The 15,519-nt window shown below is 43.7% G+C and overlaps 2 protein-coding genes and 1 non-coding gene across 8 annotated transcripts; 1 reads left to right on the top strand and 2 right to left on the bottom strand.

Moving 5' to 3' along the window:
* The first annotated feature begins 3,947 nt into the window (after nucleotides 1-3,947).
* CPA (Subunits of heterodimeric actin filament capping protein Capz superfamily) lies at nucleotides 3,948-12,763 on the top strand. 4 transcript variants are annotated; one of them, XM_078584820.1, is made up of 10 exons: nucleotides 3,948-4,145; nucleotides 4,238-4,353; nucleotides 4,689-4,778; nucleotides 5,862-5,926; nucleotides 6,091-6,252; nucleotides 6,938-7,070; nucleotides 11,494-11,571; nucleotides 11,693-11,809; nucleotides 12,454-12,489; nucleotides 12,553-12,763. In XM_078584820.1, exons 1-10 carry the CDS (start codon nucleotides 4,034-4,036, stop codon nucleotides 12,661-12,663), a joined length of 1,020 nt encoding a protein of 339 aa, XP_078440946.1. In that variant the 5' UTR covers nucleotides 3,948-4,033; the 3' UTR covers nucleotides 12,664-12,763. The 4 variants fall into 4 exon arrangements, with proteins under 4 accessions (XP_078440946.1, XP_078440964.1, XP_078440955.1 ...); XM_078584838.1 differs by having other exon boundaries at nucleotides 3,952-4,145; nucleotides 6,992-7,070; XM_078584829.1 differs by having other exon boundaries at nucleotides 3,954-4,145; nucleotides 11,735-11,809.
* Nucleotides 12,372-15,146, bottom strand: LOC144710942 (pentatricopeptide repeat-containing protein At3g05340-like). 3 transcript variants are annotated; one of them, XR_013583443.1, is made up of 3 exons: nucleotides 12,990-15,146; nucleotides 12,727-12,905; nucleotides 12,372-12,648 (listed from the first exon to the last, which is right to left on the bottom strand). XR_013583443.1 is itself a non-coding variant. In XM_078584807.1 (2 exons), exon 1 carries the CDS (start codon nucleotides 14,807-14,809, stop codon nucleotides 13,019-13,021), a length of 1,791 nt encoding a protein of 596 aa, XP_078440933.1. In that variant the 5' UTR covers nucleotides 14,810-15,146; the 3' UTR covers nucleotides 12,372-12,915; nucleotides 12,990-13,018. The 3 variants fall into 3 exon arrangements, 2 of the variants coding, with proteins under 2 accessions (XP_078440933.1, XP_078440921.1); XM_078584807.1 differs by having other exon boundaries at nucleotides 12,372-12,915; XM_078584795.1 differs by lacking the exon at nucleotides 12,727-12,905.
* Nucleotides 15,147-15,445: 299 nt separating this feature from the next.
* On the bottom strand, nucleotides 15,446-15,519 carry TRNAE-UUC (transfer RNA glutamic acid (anticodon UUC)). Its single transcript has one exon. It is a non-coding gene; the product is annotated as a tRNA-Glu (tRNA).

Raw genomic sequence — 15,519 nt, 5'->3', positions numbered from 1 at the left:
AAGAAAAGGAAGAAGAAGATGTCGATCTCGATCTCTCCTCTGTGATCTTCTTCTTTGATCTGAGAGAGTTTTTGTTGGTGGGCGGCGAAGATGAACAGTCGTTATCTCAGAATGTCTTTCAAGAAGCGACGGCAGAGAGAGTGCCGGTGGATCATTGGCCTGTCACCTCCGGTGGTTATCTCCGTGATAGTGTTCTTGATCTTTGCGTGTTCTCCGTGATCGTTGGCCGCCCTGCCCCCCAATGCCGATGAGGTTCAGATGCACATGTAGAAATAAAAAATTAACGATCAGGCATACCGATTATCGAAACAAATAAAGGTGTGGTGCAAAAAATGTGAGCTCCAGATGGAGATCGATCAGGAAATGGCCGAACGTTTCCGTCGACGCCCCCCAAACGTTCCCGTCGAACGTGCAGGATACGAGTAAACCGCTCCTCCCAACCAGCGCCCTATCCGCCAGCAGTCAACGGCAGAATCTTCACCAAAGAGGGAGTTCAACGATGGGATTCGGGCGACAGGGAGGGGGCGCGGGCGGCGGGGAAGGGGGAGAAGCGGCGAGAGGGCGGGGGAGGAGGGCGGGGCGGCGGCGGGGAGGGGGGCCGCCGACGTCGTTTACCAGGGGCGTGGGAGGATGGGGAGGAGGGCGGGGCCGCGGAGGGGAGGGGGCACGGGCGGCAGGGAGGGGGCGCGAGAGGTCGGGGAAGGAGGGCGGGGCGGCGGCGGAGGAGGACGGAGGGCAGGGCGGCAGCGGGGAGGAGGGCGGGGCGGCGGCGGAGAGTGGGTGCGGGAGGCTGGAGGAGGAGGGCGAGGCGGCGGCGGGGGGAGGAGGGCGGGGCGGCGGAGGGGAGGGGCCGCCATAGGCTGGGAAGGGGGGCGTGGGAGGCGGGGAGGGGGTAATGAAGGCCTGGGGAGGAAGGCGAAACGACGGCTGGAAGGGGGCTCTCTCACTCTCTCTCTCTCTTCTCTGTCACACACTCTCTCTCTCTTCAACTATTTTTTCAGCCAATCAGAGGCCAGAAGCGCACATGTATTTGCTTTATAGTGTTATAGATTTAAAAGGCCATTTGTATGTAACCCTGAAGGCCCATGTACCAGTCAAGTTAACAACTGTAGTGGCATAATAACCTTTTATTTTATAAATTATTCGATAATTTCACCATACAGATTGATTAAGCATATATTAATTTAAATCAATCAATATGTTGAATTTTTTACACGTGGCATGCCATGTTGTACCTCTTACTCTAGAAGATACGAAGGAGTGTATGATTCACCCATGAAACATGCCTATCATTGGCTACCATGTAATTATAGTCCCTCAATTGATTGCCACTTTTAGGAGCACTTAAGGTTTGGTCAATTGTAAAGCCCTAATCAATCATTCAACTTAGTAGTGATGCGTCTGAAAATCATCAGAGAACTAATCTTTGATACTATATTGCCCTTCCCAAGAACTTCATCATGTCATTTTCCACGAGTTTTTTCCTCTTATACCAAGGGGGGACAATCACATCTTCACCACTCAATCGTCTTCGTGAACTTCTTGCTATATCCGAACTAAGACTGTTTCGTCATAGAGCACCCACTATGTATCCATAGTGTCTCTATACTAATGACTACATGATTGATAATACTTACAATGTGATTGAGACTAGGTTGTGTTATTCTATTTGGATACTTTGATGCCCTTCTCGAGTATCATTTGAATCAAAATATTTTGAACACACGCTTGAAGATCAGTGATATGTGTATTATGATACCATCATTAAGTCAGATCAAGCATAAAATATATTATAATGAATATATTATAGTAATGAACATAAAATGAGATATATAATATACTTTTGGCTTGCCAACCACATAAATTTCCTTCACCTTTCTTTATTTATATTTAATGATATTTTTTTATAAAATTCATAAACCTAAAGTATATATTTTTGAAGTTCAAAAGACCATTTGCATGTGACTAGAGCTCCATACATTTGTATGATTAATGACTCTAATGATCCATGAAATTTTTATTGGTCAACCCAATTGATTAGTTATGTAACTCTATATATATATTATATATATTAACTAATCACACATCAATTGTACCCAATTAATGGATCAATCTTCTTTTCTGAGGCATTTATGTGGTTCATATATATATATATATATATATATATATATATATATATATATATATATATATATATATATGTAACTATATATGTATTAAGCGCATAAATGTCACGAGCAGTGCCTCATGTTCTACAAGATGCAACATAGTATAATGAATCTATCATGGAATATTTATGTCATCAGTTACAATGGATGTATAGTGCCTCATCCGCTTAGCCTCCCAATACTACTTATTCAAAAGTCATCGTAGAACCCTAATAGGTCGTCAAAGTTACTACAGATGTATTCAGAAATCATCACAAAACTCTTATATGATGTTCATTATGTTCTCCATAGACTTCATCCCATTATCTTCCTTAATTGTCTCCTCTCATAGATAGGGCGGAGGACTCCATCTTGAGTAAATCATCTTCGTGAAATTCTTACTGCATTGGAACTAGGTTTGTCATGAATTCCATGATTAGGAGCACATATATCATAATCAACGGAAAATCGTCCATCCACATGACATATTCGGTGTCTTGTATCCGAGGAACGCTTTCACAACCATCACACGAATCAACATGATTGACGATTTGGTATAATGCCATTATGTGATTCATACAAATCAATTTAGCAGACGTTTTTCGCTTAAGATCTGCCACCATGTCTTCAGTATCTCCGCATGAATGGCTATAGAATCCGCCATAATCACAATATGTGTAAGACAATACATTGATCTAATGTCAATATATTTTGATATCTCTCATTACTATCCACAAAATATAATCTTTAAGATATATGTTTCGGAACTAATGATATCTACATTATGATCACATTACTAATCACTATGTTCGATCATGAATAACACTACAACGAATGTATATTATCGACAAACACTAGAGGATATATGTAATGTGTGCTTGGACTTTTGGCCACATTTTTTCCATCACCCCCCTCATAAAAAAAGAAAATGCATGGCATTCAGTTCTGTGACAATCGAACATGTTTTTTTAACTCAAATCTTAGAATTCATGGCATTCAGTTTCTCAAAAAAAAAAATCATAGTTTCTAATTTTCATGACAATCACAATATTTACTTTTAGCTTCTCGTTGATAAGAAACGAATGAACTTTTTTTTGTCTCAATATTTTCTCTTCTTAGTACTCTCTCCAAACTTTATAAAAGAGTAACAAGACATTGTAGTACTGGTTAAACAGAGATCCTAGATAGCCCATAAAATGATGAGAATCGTACGAGAATGAAAGGTTTGGGTCCCAACTAATATAGACTATGTATAGATAGATAGATAGAGAGAGAGAGAGAGAGAGAGAGAGAGAGAGAGAGAGAGAGAGAGAGCATAGAGAGTGCGGGGTAGAGAGAGAGGCAGATGATAGAGAGAGAGGAAGAAGATAGAGGTAGAACATATAGAGAGAGGGGTAGAGAGAGGCAGAACATAGAGAGAGAGGTAGGGAGAGGCAGAAGATAGAGAGAGAAGGGTAGAGAGAGAGGTAGGGAGAGGCAGAAGATAGAGAGAGAGCCAGAGAGGTAAAGAGAGACAGAAGATAGAGGTAGAAGATAGAGAGAGAGAGAGGTAGAAGAAAGTCAGGGAGAGGGAAAGAGAGGTAGAAGAGAGAGAGAGAGAAAGAGAGGTACAAGATAGACAGTTAGAGAGAGATGGAAGATACACACACACCCACATATATATATATATATATATATATATATATATATATATATATAGAGAGAGAGAGAGAGAGAGAGAGAGAGAGAGAGAGAGAGGAAAAAAACTCTACAATGGACACTTGGACAGGCTGACGATCACGGGTTGCACGCTATCGGCCCAATTACCGATCGGGGCTCTCGCGGCGCGACTGATTAATTTCACAATCGGGCGGGGTTGGAAATGCGAGGTCAACGACCGCCTCACGATGGCCGGCTCGGTCGAACAAGCTCCAGAACTCGGCACAGAGCAAAAGAAGGAAATTGCCCAATGGTTCCTCTCAAACGCCCCCGCTGGAGAAATCCAGTACGTCGCCAAAGGTGCAATCTTTCTTCCTCCCAATCCGGCATTCACCTTCAAACGGGGAAGATTTCCTTTCATTTTTAGCGTTTTTTTTGAGTGTTGGGTACAGATGTCCGATCCATTCTACAAGACGATCAAGCTTACGAAGCGGCGGCAGCGTCTGCATTCCCCGAATACAACAAAGCCCGTTTGATTTCGCTGAAGATGCCGGACGGCAGCGGTGATGTGAGCCCCATCTGTGCTTTTTTTTCTCCATTTTTTCCTAAATTGAAAATTTTCTCCTGTCTTATTTGGCAAACTTTGCCCCGCATGCCCTTTTCGATTTGATGCGGATATGCATTGTTGGTCCATCACCAAAATGGTTAAAATATCAGAATTTTTATGAGTCATGTTGTTACTCCTGAATCTTTTTCATCTTCATATATCTTTAACTTTTTTTTAATTTGAAAATTTTCGCCCACCCATAGTATATGACTCATTGCGCCATCTTCTTGAGTAATTTTAGGTGCTCCTTTCGTTTCTGACTTTGTCAGTTGTTTACTCCTTTTTCACGATCGTAGGTGATCATTTCCCAATTTGCCGAGATCGACAGTGATAGTTATCTTGATCCCAGAACAACACAGGTTGCCACTGTGGACCACATCAAACAGGTACCAATTGATCGCCTTATATCTTTCTATTGCTCTTTTTGTTTCGTATAATTTTTTTTATTATTTTCTTTCTTCTGTTGCTGTTGGGGTAATTTTGATCCTTAAACGGCTGTAACGCCAACCTTGTTATTTTTCTTAATCGCGAAAGTTATTAAATCGCTTGAAGTTCATAATAAGGCATTTCAACATTCATAAAAATGGAAAAAAAGTTTAATGAGGATTATTAATCCGTTTTCCTCCACATCTTCCCTGATTAAATAAGAGCATCAACATAATATTAGCTGAAAATATGGCTTTTCCTCATTTATCTGAGTTATAGCATGTGTTGCTTTTATAACTCTGAGACAATGATGTTTCAACAAAAAAAAACTCTGAGGCGCGAGTGATCGTCTTGCAGTTGCATTTTATTGGGTGTCATGCGGAGCGGAAAATTCAACTCTTTCATCATATTTGTTTGATCTTTACCCCGATTATCTTCGTTTTTTTCTGAAAGGTGGTATCTTCTTCTTTAAGAACATGGGGCATAATGAACACTGCTGCTGTTGTGTCACTGTAGGATCTCTTGTCTGAAGAAAATTAAAAAAATTGCCTTGTGTTAGAAAACGATACAATTCCCAATCCCTGTCAAGGTTATTGTTTTCATTCACGATTAGTGTGTTTCCCTCTATTCAAATGTAGACGCAACTGTTTTTCTGTTCTCTTCCTATTTTCTCATTGTACTGCTTTATCGTTCGCCCTCTTCCCCCACAAAATACCGGCCTTCGTAGAGATTCACATCAAAGGCTCTATCATCAAAGGAGGTAGACCTATTTCTGTACCTTTTGACTTGAGTAGATTAAATCAAGATTCTACTTGGTTATGTTTTTGATGACTCATTATATTGAATGGCCATCAATGTTATTTATTTTTTGTTACTGGGTATCCAAGTTCTCTAATTCATGCCTAGCTGATTAATTGGCTAATGAAACTCTGGAATCACTGTACCCTGATAGGATTTTGCACTCGCTACATAAATTTCCAGTTAGAAAGCTATTTTACACGTTTCTTTTTAAGATTGATGGGTCCTTACACAATTATTTTCAGGCTTGCACGAAATTGAGGCCAGCTACTGATGAGGAGCTACCCTCTTCCTATATTGAAGCTTTTAGGTATGGTGACTTGTCTGTCAAAATAACGTACAAAATTAGAGGGTCGGAACATTTTTTTCAGTTTTTTATGTGGACTGGTTTTGAATAGTTGAGACCTTTGAATTTTTCCCTTCTATTAAAGGTTTATTCTGTCACATTGAATTAAATGTTTCCTTTTGTGCCAGGGCGAGTTTGGATGCTGAAATATGCAAGTACGCTGATGAAACTTATTCCAGAGGTAACTGTGCTGTTTACTGCACCCGTGGAAAGGAGGTGGAGGGCCCTGGAGCAAGCTTCGAATTGACTGTGGTGATTTCGGCGGATCGGCAAAGCCCACAAAATTTTTGGTCTGTCCAATCAATAAAGGGTTATCTCCTCACTTTTCTAGTTTAATGTTTATTCTTTAAGTCCTGAAAACCTGAGTTGTTGCTTATCCTGGTCTTTGAAATTTTGATGGATTTAAACCTTAACCCAAGAACCATTTTCTCTAACCTCTTAACCCTAAACCCATAAGCCCTGAACGCTAACCCATAGCCATCACCATCTGTAAGAAACAGTATTTACATCCATTCAAGATGCCTGAAAATTTCCCTCAAACTCTAAACCCAAAAACCCTCATCCCATAAACCCTACACACTATAGTTAAAACCCCGAACCTTTAATCTCGAACCCTTAAATTCTATACCAATTATTATCAATATCCGTGAAACAGGTATTATTTACTTCCATTCCAGATGCCTAAAAATAACTGTAATCCCGTAATGCGTTATCCCTAAACTCTAAATTCTAAACCCTACACCTTGAACTTTAAACCTATACATTATACCCTTAATTATCAACATCAGTGAGAACCGATAAATATGTACATTCCATATTGCAGATAAATTCCCCTATACATTATACCCTTAATTATCAACATCAGTGAGAACCGATAAATATGTACATTCCATATTGCAGATAAATTCCTGAAATATTTTTTAGTGCCATTAATACTTTGAATTATATTAATTTGAACTCAGTTTAAACAAACAGGTATTTCGGCAAGCTCCATCGCTTTGGTATTCTAACTATTGTCATTTATGTTAGTAATGGAAGTTGGCGTTCGATTTGGACTGTAGAGTTCAAGGATGATCTGCAGATTGTGGATCTAAGAGGGAAATTGCAGGTATTCCCACCTTCTCATTATTCTAGTTAAATTTCCGCTTTGGAACCAGAACAACCAGTCAAAAATATACCGTGGCTGATTAGTTTCGTTTTTATTTTCACTTACCCGACATTTGTTCATGAGATAAGACAAGTTTCTCACTTACCCTTTTGGGACGTAGTTCATGTGAGATGCATGGTATCGTCGCACTATTTTTTGTGTCATGATTCAGACGGAAATTAATCTTATGTGCTTGACGATAATCAGCTCAGACTGAACGATGATTCCTACATGATATCACTTCTGTCGATTGACCCAATTTACTTGAGAGAGAGAGAGAACTTGAGTGCAGTAAGAAGGCAAAACAACAACAAGAACAATCACATTCCATATGTGGTTTTTACACAGTATTTAAACAGCCGACTGTAATGGCTAGTTCAACGGCTAGTAACGGTTAGTTTGACTAGCCGTTACTTACTCGATAACGGGCCTATCCGATATGGGCTAATAACCCAATCGGGTAATGGGCCGATTGGCTCTTATACAAACATGATATATTTTTACATCTATTCAACACTCCCCCTCAAGTGCAGGAATGTATGTTAGACATCCAAGCTTGGACACCAGATGCTGCAGATTCCTTGTAGGTAGTCCCTTAGTGAAGATATCTGCACACTGATCTGCGGAGTTGATATATTCAGTCTTCAAGATGCCTTGTTTCGAGTGATCTTGTATATAGAATCGTTCAATATTAACATGCTTCATTCTGTCATGCTCCTCCGGGTCATGAGCTATGCTGATGGCCGATTTGTTGTTGCAGCGGATAATGATTGGTCTTACATAGCTGATCTTTAGGTCGTCCAGTAGATGTTTTATCCACACGACTTCATCGATTCCCTTTGACATGGCTAGAAACTCGGCTTCAGTGCTGGATTTTGAAACCACACTCTGCTTCTTGCTTCTCCAAGTTGTTAGGTTTCCTCCAAGAATGGTGCAGTATCCGGTAGTTGATCTATAGTCAAGTCAAGACCCGGTAAAGTCAGAATCCGTATAGAGAATAAGATCAAGTTTACCTGTTTTCTTGTACGCAATGCCCAGTCCTGATGTGCCTTTCAGATACCTGAGAATCCTATTGACAGCTTGAAAGTGAGAGTTTCTAGGTGAGTGCATAAACTGACTTAATACATTTACCGCATAACATATATCTGGTCTTGTGTGTGACAAGTACAACAATTTTCCTACAATACTCTGATATGAACTAATTTCGAGTCTAGGTTCCTTCTCATCAATAGTCAACTTATGATTAACTTCCATTGGTGTTTTATTAATATGACAATTTTTATGTTTAGTTTCTGCAAGAAGATCTAGTATATATTCTGCTGAGTCATTAGGATACCTTCATTTGATCGCACAAATTCTATTCCTAAGAAATATTTTAGGGGTCCTAATTGTTCAACTCTAAAATTCTTATCCAGATGTTTTTCCAGTAGTTTTATTTCTCCAAGATCATTTCATGTAACTATAATGTCGTCGACATATACTATCAAAACAGTAATCAAATTTGAAGATTGATTTTTGAAGAATAATGTGTGTTCCCCATTACACTGTTTATACCCTAAGTTTTTCATAGCTTGAGTAAAACTCCCAAACCATGCTCTAGGAGATTGTTTTAAACCATATAGTGCTTTTCTAAGTCTACACACTTTACTGATGTTTTTCCCATCGCTGTAACCTGGAGGAATATCCATGTAGATCTCTTCCTTGAGATCTCCATGGAGGAAAACATTTTTAATATCATATTGGCTTAATGGCCAGTCTAAATTTACTACCAAGGAAATTATAATTCTAATAGTGTTGATCTTTGCTACTGGAGCAAAGGTTTCTTGATAATCAATTCCATATGTCTGGGTATAGCCTCGATCTACAAGTCGTGCTTTGTATCTATCTAAACTACCATCTGATTTGCATTTAATTGTGTATACCCATCTACAACTTATGGGTCGTTTGTCCTTCGGGTATTCAACTATCTCCCAAGTATTATTTTCTAACAAAGCTCTCATCTCCCCATCCATTGCTTCTTTCCACCGAATACCCTTCATAGCTTCTTGGGGATTCTTTGGAATAGGAATATCCTGAATGTTCATAAGAAATGCTTTGTGTCCAGATGAAATATTCTCAGATGAAAGAAATGTGTGCATACTCACAAATCAAGTTTTCCACTGAAATGTCCTTAAACAAATGAGGGTACATATGTTTTAGGAGGTGATAAGATGGATGACCCATCCGTTGATGGGTCTTGTGGAGGATTTCTTGGGTTGATGCCTTTACAGCAGCCACTTTGGATCCGTCCTCTGATAGGTGTCCTGTGTTCTGCTAGGGTAGATAGTAAAGGCCCTGCTGAACCTTAGCTAGTCCAATCTTCCACCCGAGCTCCTTGTGACACAGATAGGCATCCAGATTATCAAACAGAACATTGTACTTATCTAATTTCACAAGTCGTTTTACTGAAATTAAATTTACAAATAACTTTGGAACACATAGCACATTTCTTAATTCTCCAATGGGTTGGATGTTCATACTGCCGATGCCAACTACTGCTAGTAGTGTACCATCTGCGGTTTGAACATACCTACCAGGAGTAATACTTTCATATGTCATGAAGAAATCTCTTCTTGATGACATATGATCTGTTGCTCCTGAATCAAGGATCCAGGCATTTTTTGGATCTTTAGTAAACAAAACAACATTAGAAATTATTTCGGTTTTACCAGAATTAGCCATAGATGTTGATCCAATAATTGAACCTGAGTTGATTATAGACTTCAAATTTTGAAGTTCTTGCATCATTTTTTGGAAGTCTTGGGCTGTGGGAATATCATCTCCAGAATTAGGTACTCCTTGTTGGGTCATATGAGCTCGTGCAATGTGTGGAGGTTTCCCATGAAGTTTCCAGCATTTGTCCTTTACGTGCTCCTTCTTCTTACAGTAGTGGCAGATAATATCTTCTTTATTTACTTTTCAGAATCAGTCTTCTGTTGACTTTGATTTTTCATAGCATAAGCCGTATTTTCAACTTGGCCTCTAGCTGAATTCAAACGGCTCTCTTCTTGCATGACTTTGGAGACTGCTTCATCCAATGTTGGTTCTTCCTCTCGATTGTATAACTGGCTTCTAACTATTTCAAACTCTGGTCGGAGAGCTTGTAAAAACTGACATAGGCGATTCGTAGCTTCATGAGCTCTAGCTGCTGGATCAGTAGAGGGAGGTCGGCAATGATCTAATTCATTATGGATGTCCCTTAACTTGTTTAAGTTAGGACATCCATATCATCTTGCTTAAGAGTGTAACATTGCACAATTAAATCAATAATCTTTGCCCTGTCATTCCTCTTCAAATGGCTTTGATGAATGGCCTCCCATAATGTTTTGCTGTTTCATATGTCGAAAATCTGACTTGTTGTTCAGATGCAATGGAATCTAACATCCATGCAAACACAAATTCTTCCTCCATTATCCAATGTGGATAATGTGGATGATCTTCACTTGGACCCTCTTCTGTAAGATGCTTTAATAATTTTCGGGGCTTCAAAGTAGCTTGAGTAGTTCGCTCTCACGAAAGAAGAATCTTCGCGTTGAAGACGTTGCATTTGGCAATGATGGGAAGTTGAGTGCGCCAACAATCAGCAAACACAACCTGGGTTGACGTATCCATAGTGGCAAGATCGGTGAAAGCCATTGTTACGTCCTCGCCAATAGCCATGTTGATCGTCTACTCAGACAGCCCTCTTTTTTGGATGACCAAGAGCTACTTCAACCACGAAAAACAGACAGACGGCACAGGTCCTCCTGTAGGATGACTGTGGCGTGGAACAACTGCTTGCACTTGGACAATCACTTGGTAGGCTCTGATTCCATGTCGGTTGACCTAATTTACTTGAGAGAGAGAGAGCTTGAGCGCAGTAAGAAAACAACAACAACAAGACTAATCACATTCCATATGTGGTTTTTACACAGTATTTACCAGCCTACTATAACAGCTAGTTCAACGGCTAGTAACGGCTAGTTTGACTAGCCGTTACTTACTCTATAACGGGCCTATCCGATATGGGCTAATAACCCAATCGAGTAATGGGCCAATTGACACTTATACAAAACATGATATATTTTTACATCTATTCAACAACTTCTACGAAAGGTTCATTTAAATCTGTAAACGTTGATAAAGGACCTTTTATGATCATTATGTGCCTTTTATGATCTCAATTTCTTTTTTGAAGACCTATGTGCCCATTTTGTCATTCATTTGATTTTCCTGTCATTCTATAAGTGGGTCTGAGAGCTGACTTTTGATCTTTATTTATCTCTCTCTCCACACTCGAACAACTTTCCTTGGAGTTCTATAATCTCGTCATAGCTCTCCTGATGCTGTTATTACTCTTATAAAGGTAGATGCTCATTATTTTGAGGAAGGAAATGTACAGCTGGATACAAACCATGAATGCAAGGATTCCACCATTTTCCAGGCAAGTATAATTATTTGCATTTTATTAATAAGAAATACCAACTTCAGGTCGAGATCTTATTTATTAATTAATAAAGGGGGAAATGTGGCTTGCTTTCGTCCACTCTTCATTTTCTACATAGATTTCGAGGCATAACTTGGAACCGGCCACATTGCCTTTTCAGTCACCAGAGGACTCTGCCGTTGCAGTAACGAGTATAATCCGACATCACGAAACAGAATACATGGGTTCCCTCGAGGTTCTTCTCTCACTCTCCATTCTACCTTGCCCTTTGATCATGGAATAATGATGGGGCTGATGACGACGACAATGAGTTCATCATTATTCCAGGGGCGATGACGAGGGCAACTTGTCCTCATCCTCAGCCAGAATGATGATGGTCAAATTGTAATCGTCATCGTCAGATGATGGGGAGGATGACAACTCATCATTGCCCCTCGTCATCTCCAAGATTAAAAATAGCGAGAATGACAATGACGACTCGTCATCATCATTAGTCAACAATTTACAGACAGGAGGATTGCCATTGTCATCTCAGTGCAAATAATGATGAGGACTAAATTTCATTGTCATCGTCATCATCATCCCAGCCTCCGACAAACTCATTGTCGTTGTCAAAGAGTAAAAATAGAGAGAGAGATAATGATGACTCGTCGTCATCACAAGTCAAGAGTTAACATCCATCGGATTGTGGCAAACTCATCATCATCATCGTCATCTCAATACAAAACGACTGATGACGATGATGACTATTCATCGTCTTCCTCTTGTCCTCTTCTGTGGTGACAACCGACACCAAGTCACCAACTGATGATTAGAACCTTCATCATGCTAACATATTAATCCATACATGTGATGCATTTATCTCTTGTGTGCATGCAGATATCGTACTTCCATCTTCCGGATACAACTTTTAAGGTACTGCCCGGCCGAGCCATCATCTTGAAGCCATGCATCATTTAAACTTTTAAACTGTTCCAGGATCTCCGGAGGAAGCTTCCAGTGACCAGAACTTTATTCCCATGGCGCAGCGCTTCCCAATTCAGCCTGACCAGAGAAATCGCCAAAGAGCTCAACCTAGACAAAAAGTAGAGGTTCAAGTACATACCCTGATCATACCATCTGTTAACCTTACAATGAACCGATCATTCTTACTGGCAATCTTTTTTAAGGGCCCAGATGCATTCAGACATTTGATTTTGCTCAGTATAACTGAACATGTTGACCTGACCTCATACCCAAATAGCCAATCCCACTAACAAATCACTTGGGAAACCCAATCTTTGGATATCTGGTTTTTATCGTCCAGAATATTTTTTTTGTGGCTGCCTCTCCTACAATGATCTTTTAATTTCAATTTTAATTTCAATTTCAAAATAAAAATGTCTACAAGTATATATAAACATTCAAAATCTTACCAACATCATCGACCATCTGACACTGCATTTTATTGCCCAAGAATGACCATGTCATCCTGTTGATCAGATATGGCAGATGTGAGGATGTTCAACATGTCATAGATGCAATCATGCTGATGGTGTGTCCTGTCCCCCACCACAAAGACATGAACTTGCTGCCCCAGCTCAATCCAGCTCAAAGCAGGCTCCTTCCTGGCACCTGCCTCTCTCATTCTCTTCACCACCCTGGCCCTCTCCTCCCACCTCTCCTCCCCAGAGTATATATTCGCCATCTGCACATAAGCCGCTGGGCACGTCGGAGCCGCCTCCATCAGCCGCCCCGCCGCGTACGCCCCCGTGACGGCATCGCCGCGTATGCCGCACGCGCCGAGCAGCGCCTGCCACACGACGGCGGCCCCCGGCTTGACCCCCGCCACCTCCCTCGCCTCCGCCACGAGCCCGGCCCGCCCGACCATGTCCACCAAGCACGCCCAATGCTCCTCCCTCGCCCCAATTCCCCACAATCCCACCATCTCCCCGAGGAGCTCCGCACCGCGCTGCACCTCCCCGGCATGCCCGCACCCGTGCAGCAAGCTCAGGAACGTGACGTCGTTGGGCGGCACGCCAGCGGCTCGCATCCGGTCGTAAGCGAGCAGCGCGGCACGGCCCCGGCCGTGGCGGGCGAGCCCGCCGATGACTGCGTTCCAGGAGACGACGTTCCGGGCTGGCATTTCCTCGAAGAGCTGGAGGGCGGCGTCCGGGAGGCCGGTCTTGAAGTAAGCGTTGACCAGGCCGTTGGAGACGAAGACGTTGACGGAGAGGTTTGACTTGAGGGTCAGAGAGTGGACTTGGGGGGGGAGGCGGGGGAGCCCGGCGGCAGCGACGACAGCGAGTACGGCGGCGGCCATGGTGGGATCGGTCCGGGCGAGCCCGGCGCGGCGGAGGTCCGAGAACAGGACCAGGGCGCGGTGTTCGAGCCCGGCGCGGGCGAGCCCGGCGATGGCGACGGTGCAGGAGACGTGGTCCGGGGGGTGGCTCGAGGGGAGGAGCCGGGCGACCGAGCCGGGGGAGCCGGACTTGCTGTAGAGGTCCGCGAGGGTGGTCGCGACGCGCGGGTCTCGGTCGAGGCCGGACTTGAGGCTGAGGCCGTGGACCTGGCGGCCGAGCCGGGGGGCGCGGAGGCGGGCGCAGGCGGCGGCGGCCACGCAGAAGGTGGCGGCGTTGGGGCGAGCCGGGGCGCGGCCCATGGCGCGGAAGCGGGCCAGGGCCGGGCCGGGGGCGCCGGCGCGGGCGAGCCCGGAGATGAGGGCGGTCCAGGAGACGACGGACGGGTGGGGCATTTCGTCGAACAGGTGGTGGGCGGCGAGAGGGGCGCCGCAGTGGGCGTAGGCGGTGAGGAGGGCGTTGGAGGGGGCGAGGGCGCGGGGGAGGGCGAGGGCGTGGAGGGCGAGGCAGGCGGGGAGGAGGGAGGGGGAGGCGAGGGAGGAGAGGAGGGGGGAGAGGGCGGCGGAGGAGAGGGGGTGGCCATGGCGGAGGAGGCGGCGGAGGAGGAGGAGGGCGCGGCGGTGGTGGCCGGCGGAGGAGCAGGCGGCGATGGCGGCGTTGAAGGAGATAGTGTCGGGGGAGGGGAGGTGGAGGAAGACGGAGAGGGCGGAGGGGAGATGGTGGCAGCGGGCGTAGGCCGCGATGAGGGAGTTGAAGAGGAAGAGGGAGGCGGGGGAGGAGGGCAGGAAGGGGAGTTTGAGCGCCGCCGCGTGGAGGGCAGCGCAGCCGCGGAGGTCGGGGCTCCGCCGGAAGAGCGCGAGCAGGCCCAGCGCCGAAGCCGGGAGCGCCGGCCCCATCTCGCCCGATTCACATCGCTGATCCCTGATGAACAAGACGCGATCGATTCAGATCAAGAAATGGAGATGATCACGATGAAGAAGAAGAAGAAGAAGAAGAGAAGGAGTAGATCAAGCTGAAGAAGAAGAAGAAGAAGAAGAAGAAGAAGAAGAAGAAGAAGAAGAAGAAGAAGAAGAAGAAAATGGAGAAGATCAAGCTGAAGAAGAAGAAGAAGAAGAAGAAGAAGAAAAGGAGAAGATCACGATGAAGAAGAAGAAGAAGAAGAAGAGAAGGAGAAGAAGAAAAAACAAGGGGAAGATCAAGATGAAGAAGAAGAAGAAACGGGAGAAGATCAAGACGAAGAAGACGAAGAAGAAGAAGAAGGAGATTAAGATGAAGAAAGTGTTTAGAGGAAGAAGAAGAAGGGGCGAATGTGGAGCGATGTTCGGTTTTAACTGTTCGAAACGGTTCGGTTCGGTTTGATATTCGAGCGGTATGGTCGAGGGAATTGTGGGCGGTGTTTGGTGCGAAGTGGGTTCGGAATAGGGACCGCGCGATGGACGGATGTACGGTTCGGTTCCAGATTCGAACCGCACAGTGTGTTCGAACTGCGCGAATATCGGGTGAACCCGGGTGCGAGAGAGAGAGGCAAAAAGTTCCATTGCCGGGATTTGAACCCGGGTCGTCTGGGTGAAAGCCAGATATCCTAACCGGACTAGACGACAATGGA

This window comes from Wolffia australiana, chromosome 1 (assembly GCF_029677425.1).
Source record: "Wolffia australiana isolate 7733 chromosome 1, ASM2967742v1".
Lineage (NCBI taxonomy): Eukaryota > Viridiplantae > Streptophyta > Magnoliopsida > Alismatales > Araceae > Wolffia > Wolffia australiana.
This window is presented reverse-complemented; position numbering and strand designations above follow the sequence as displayed.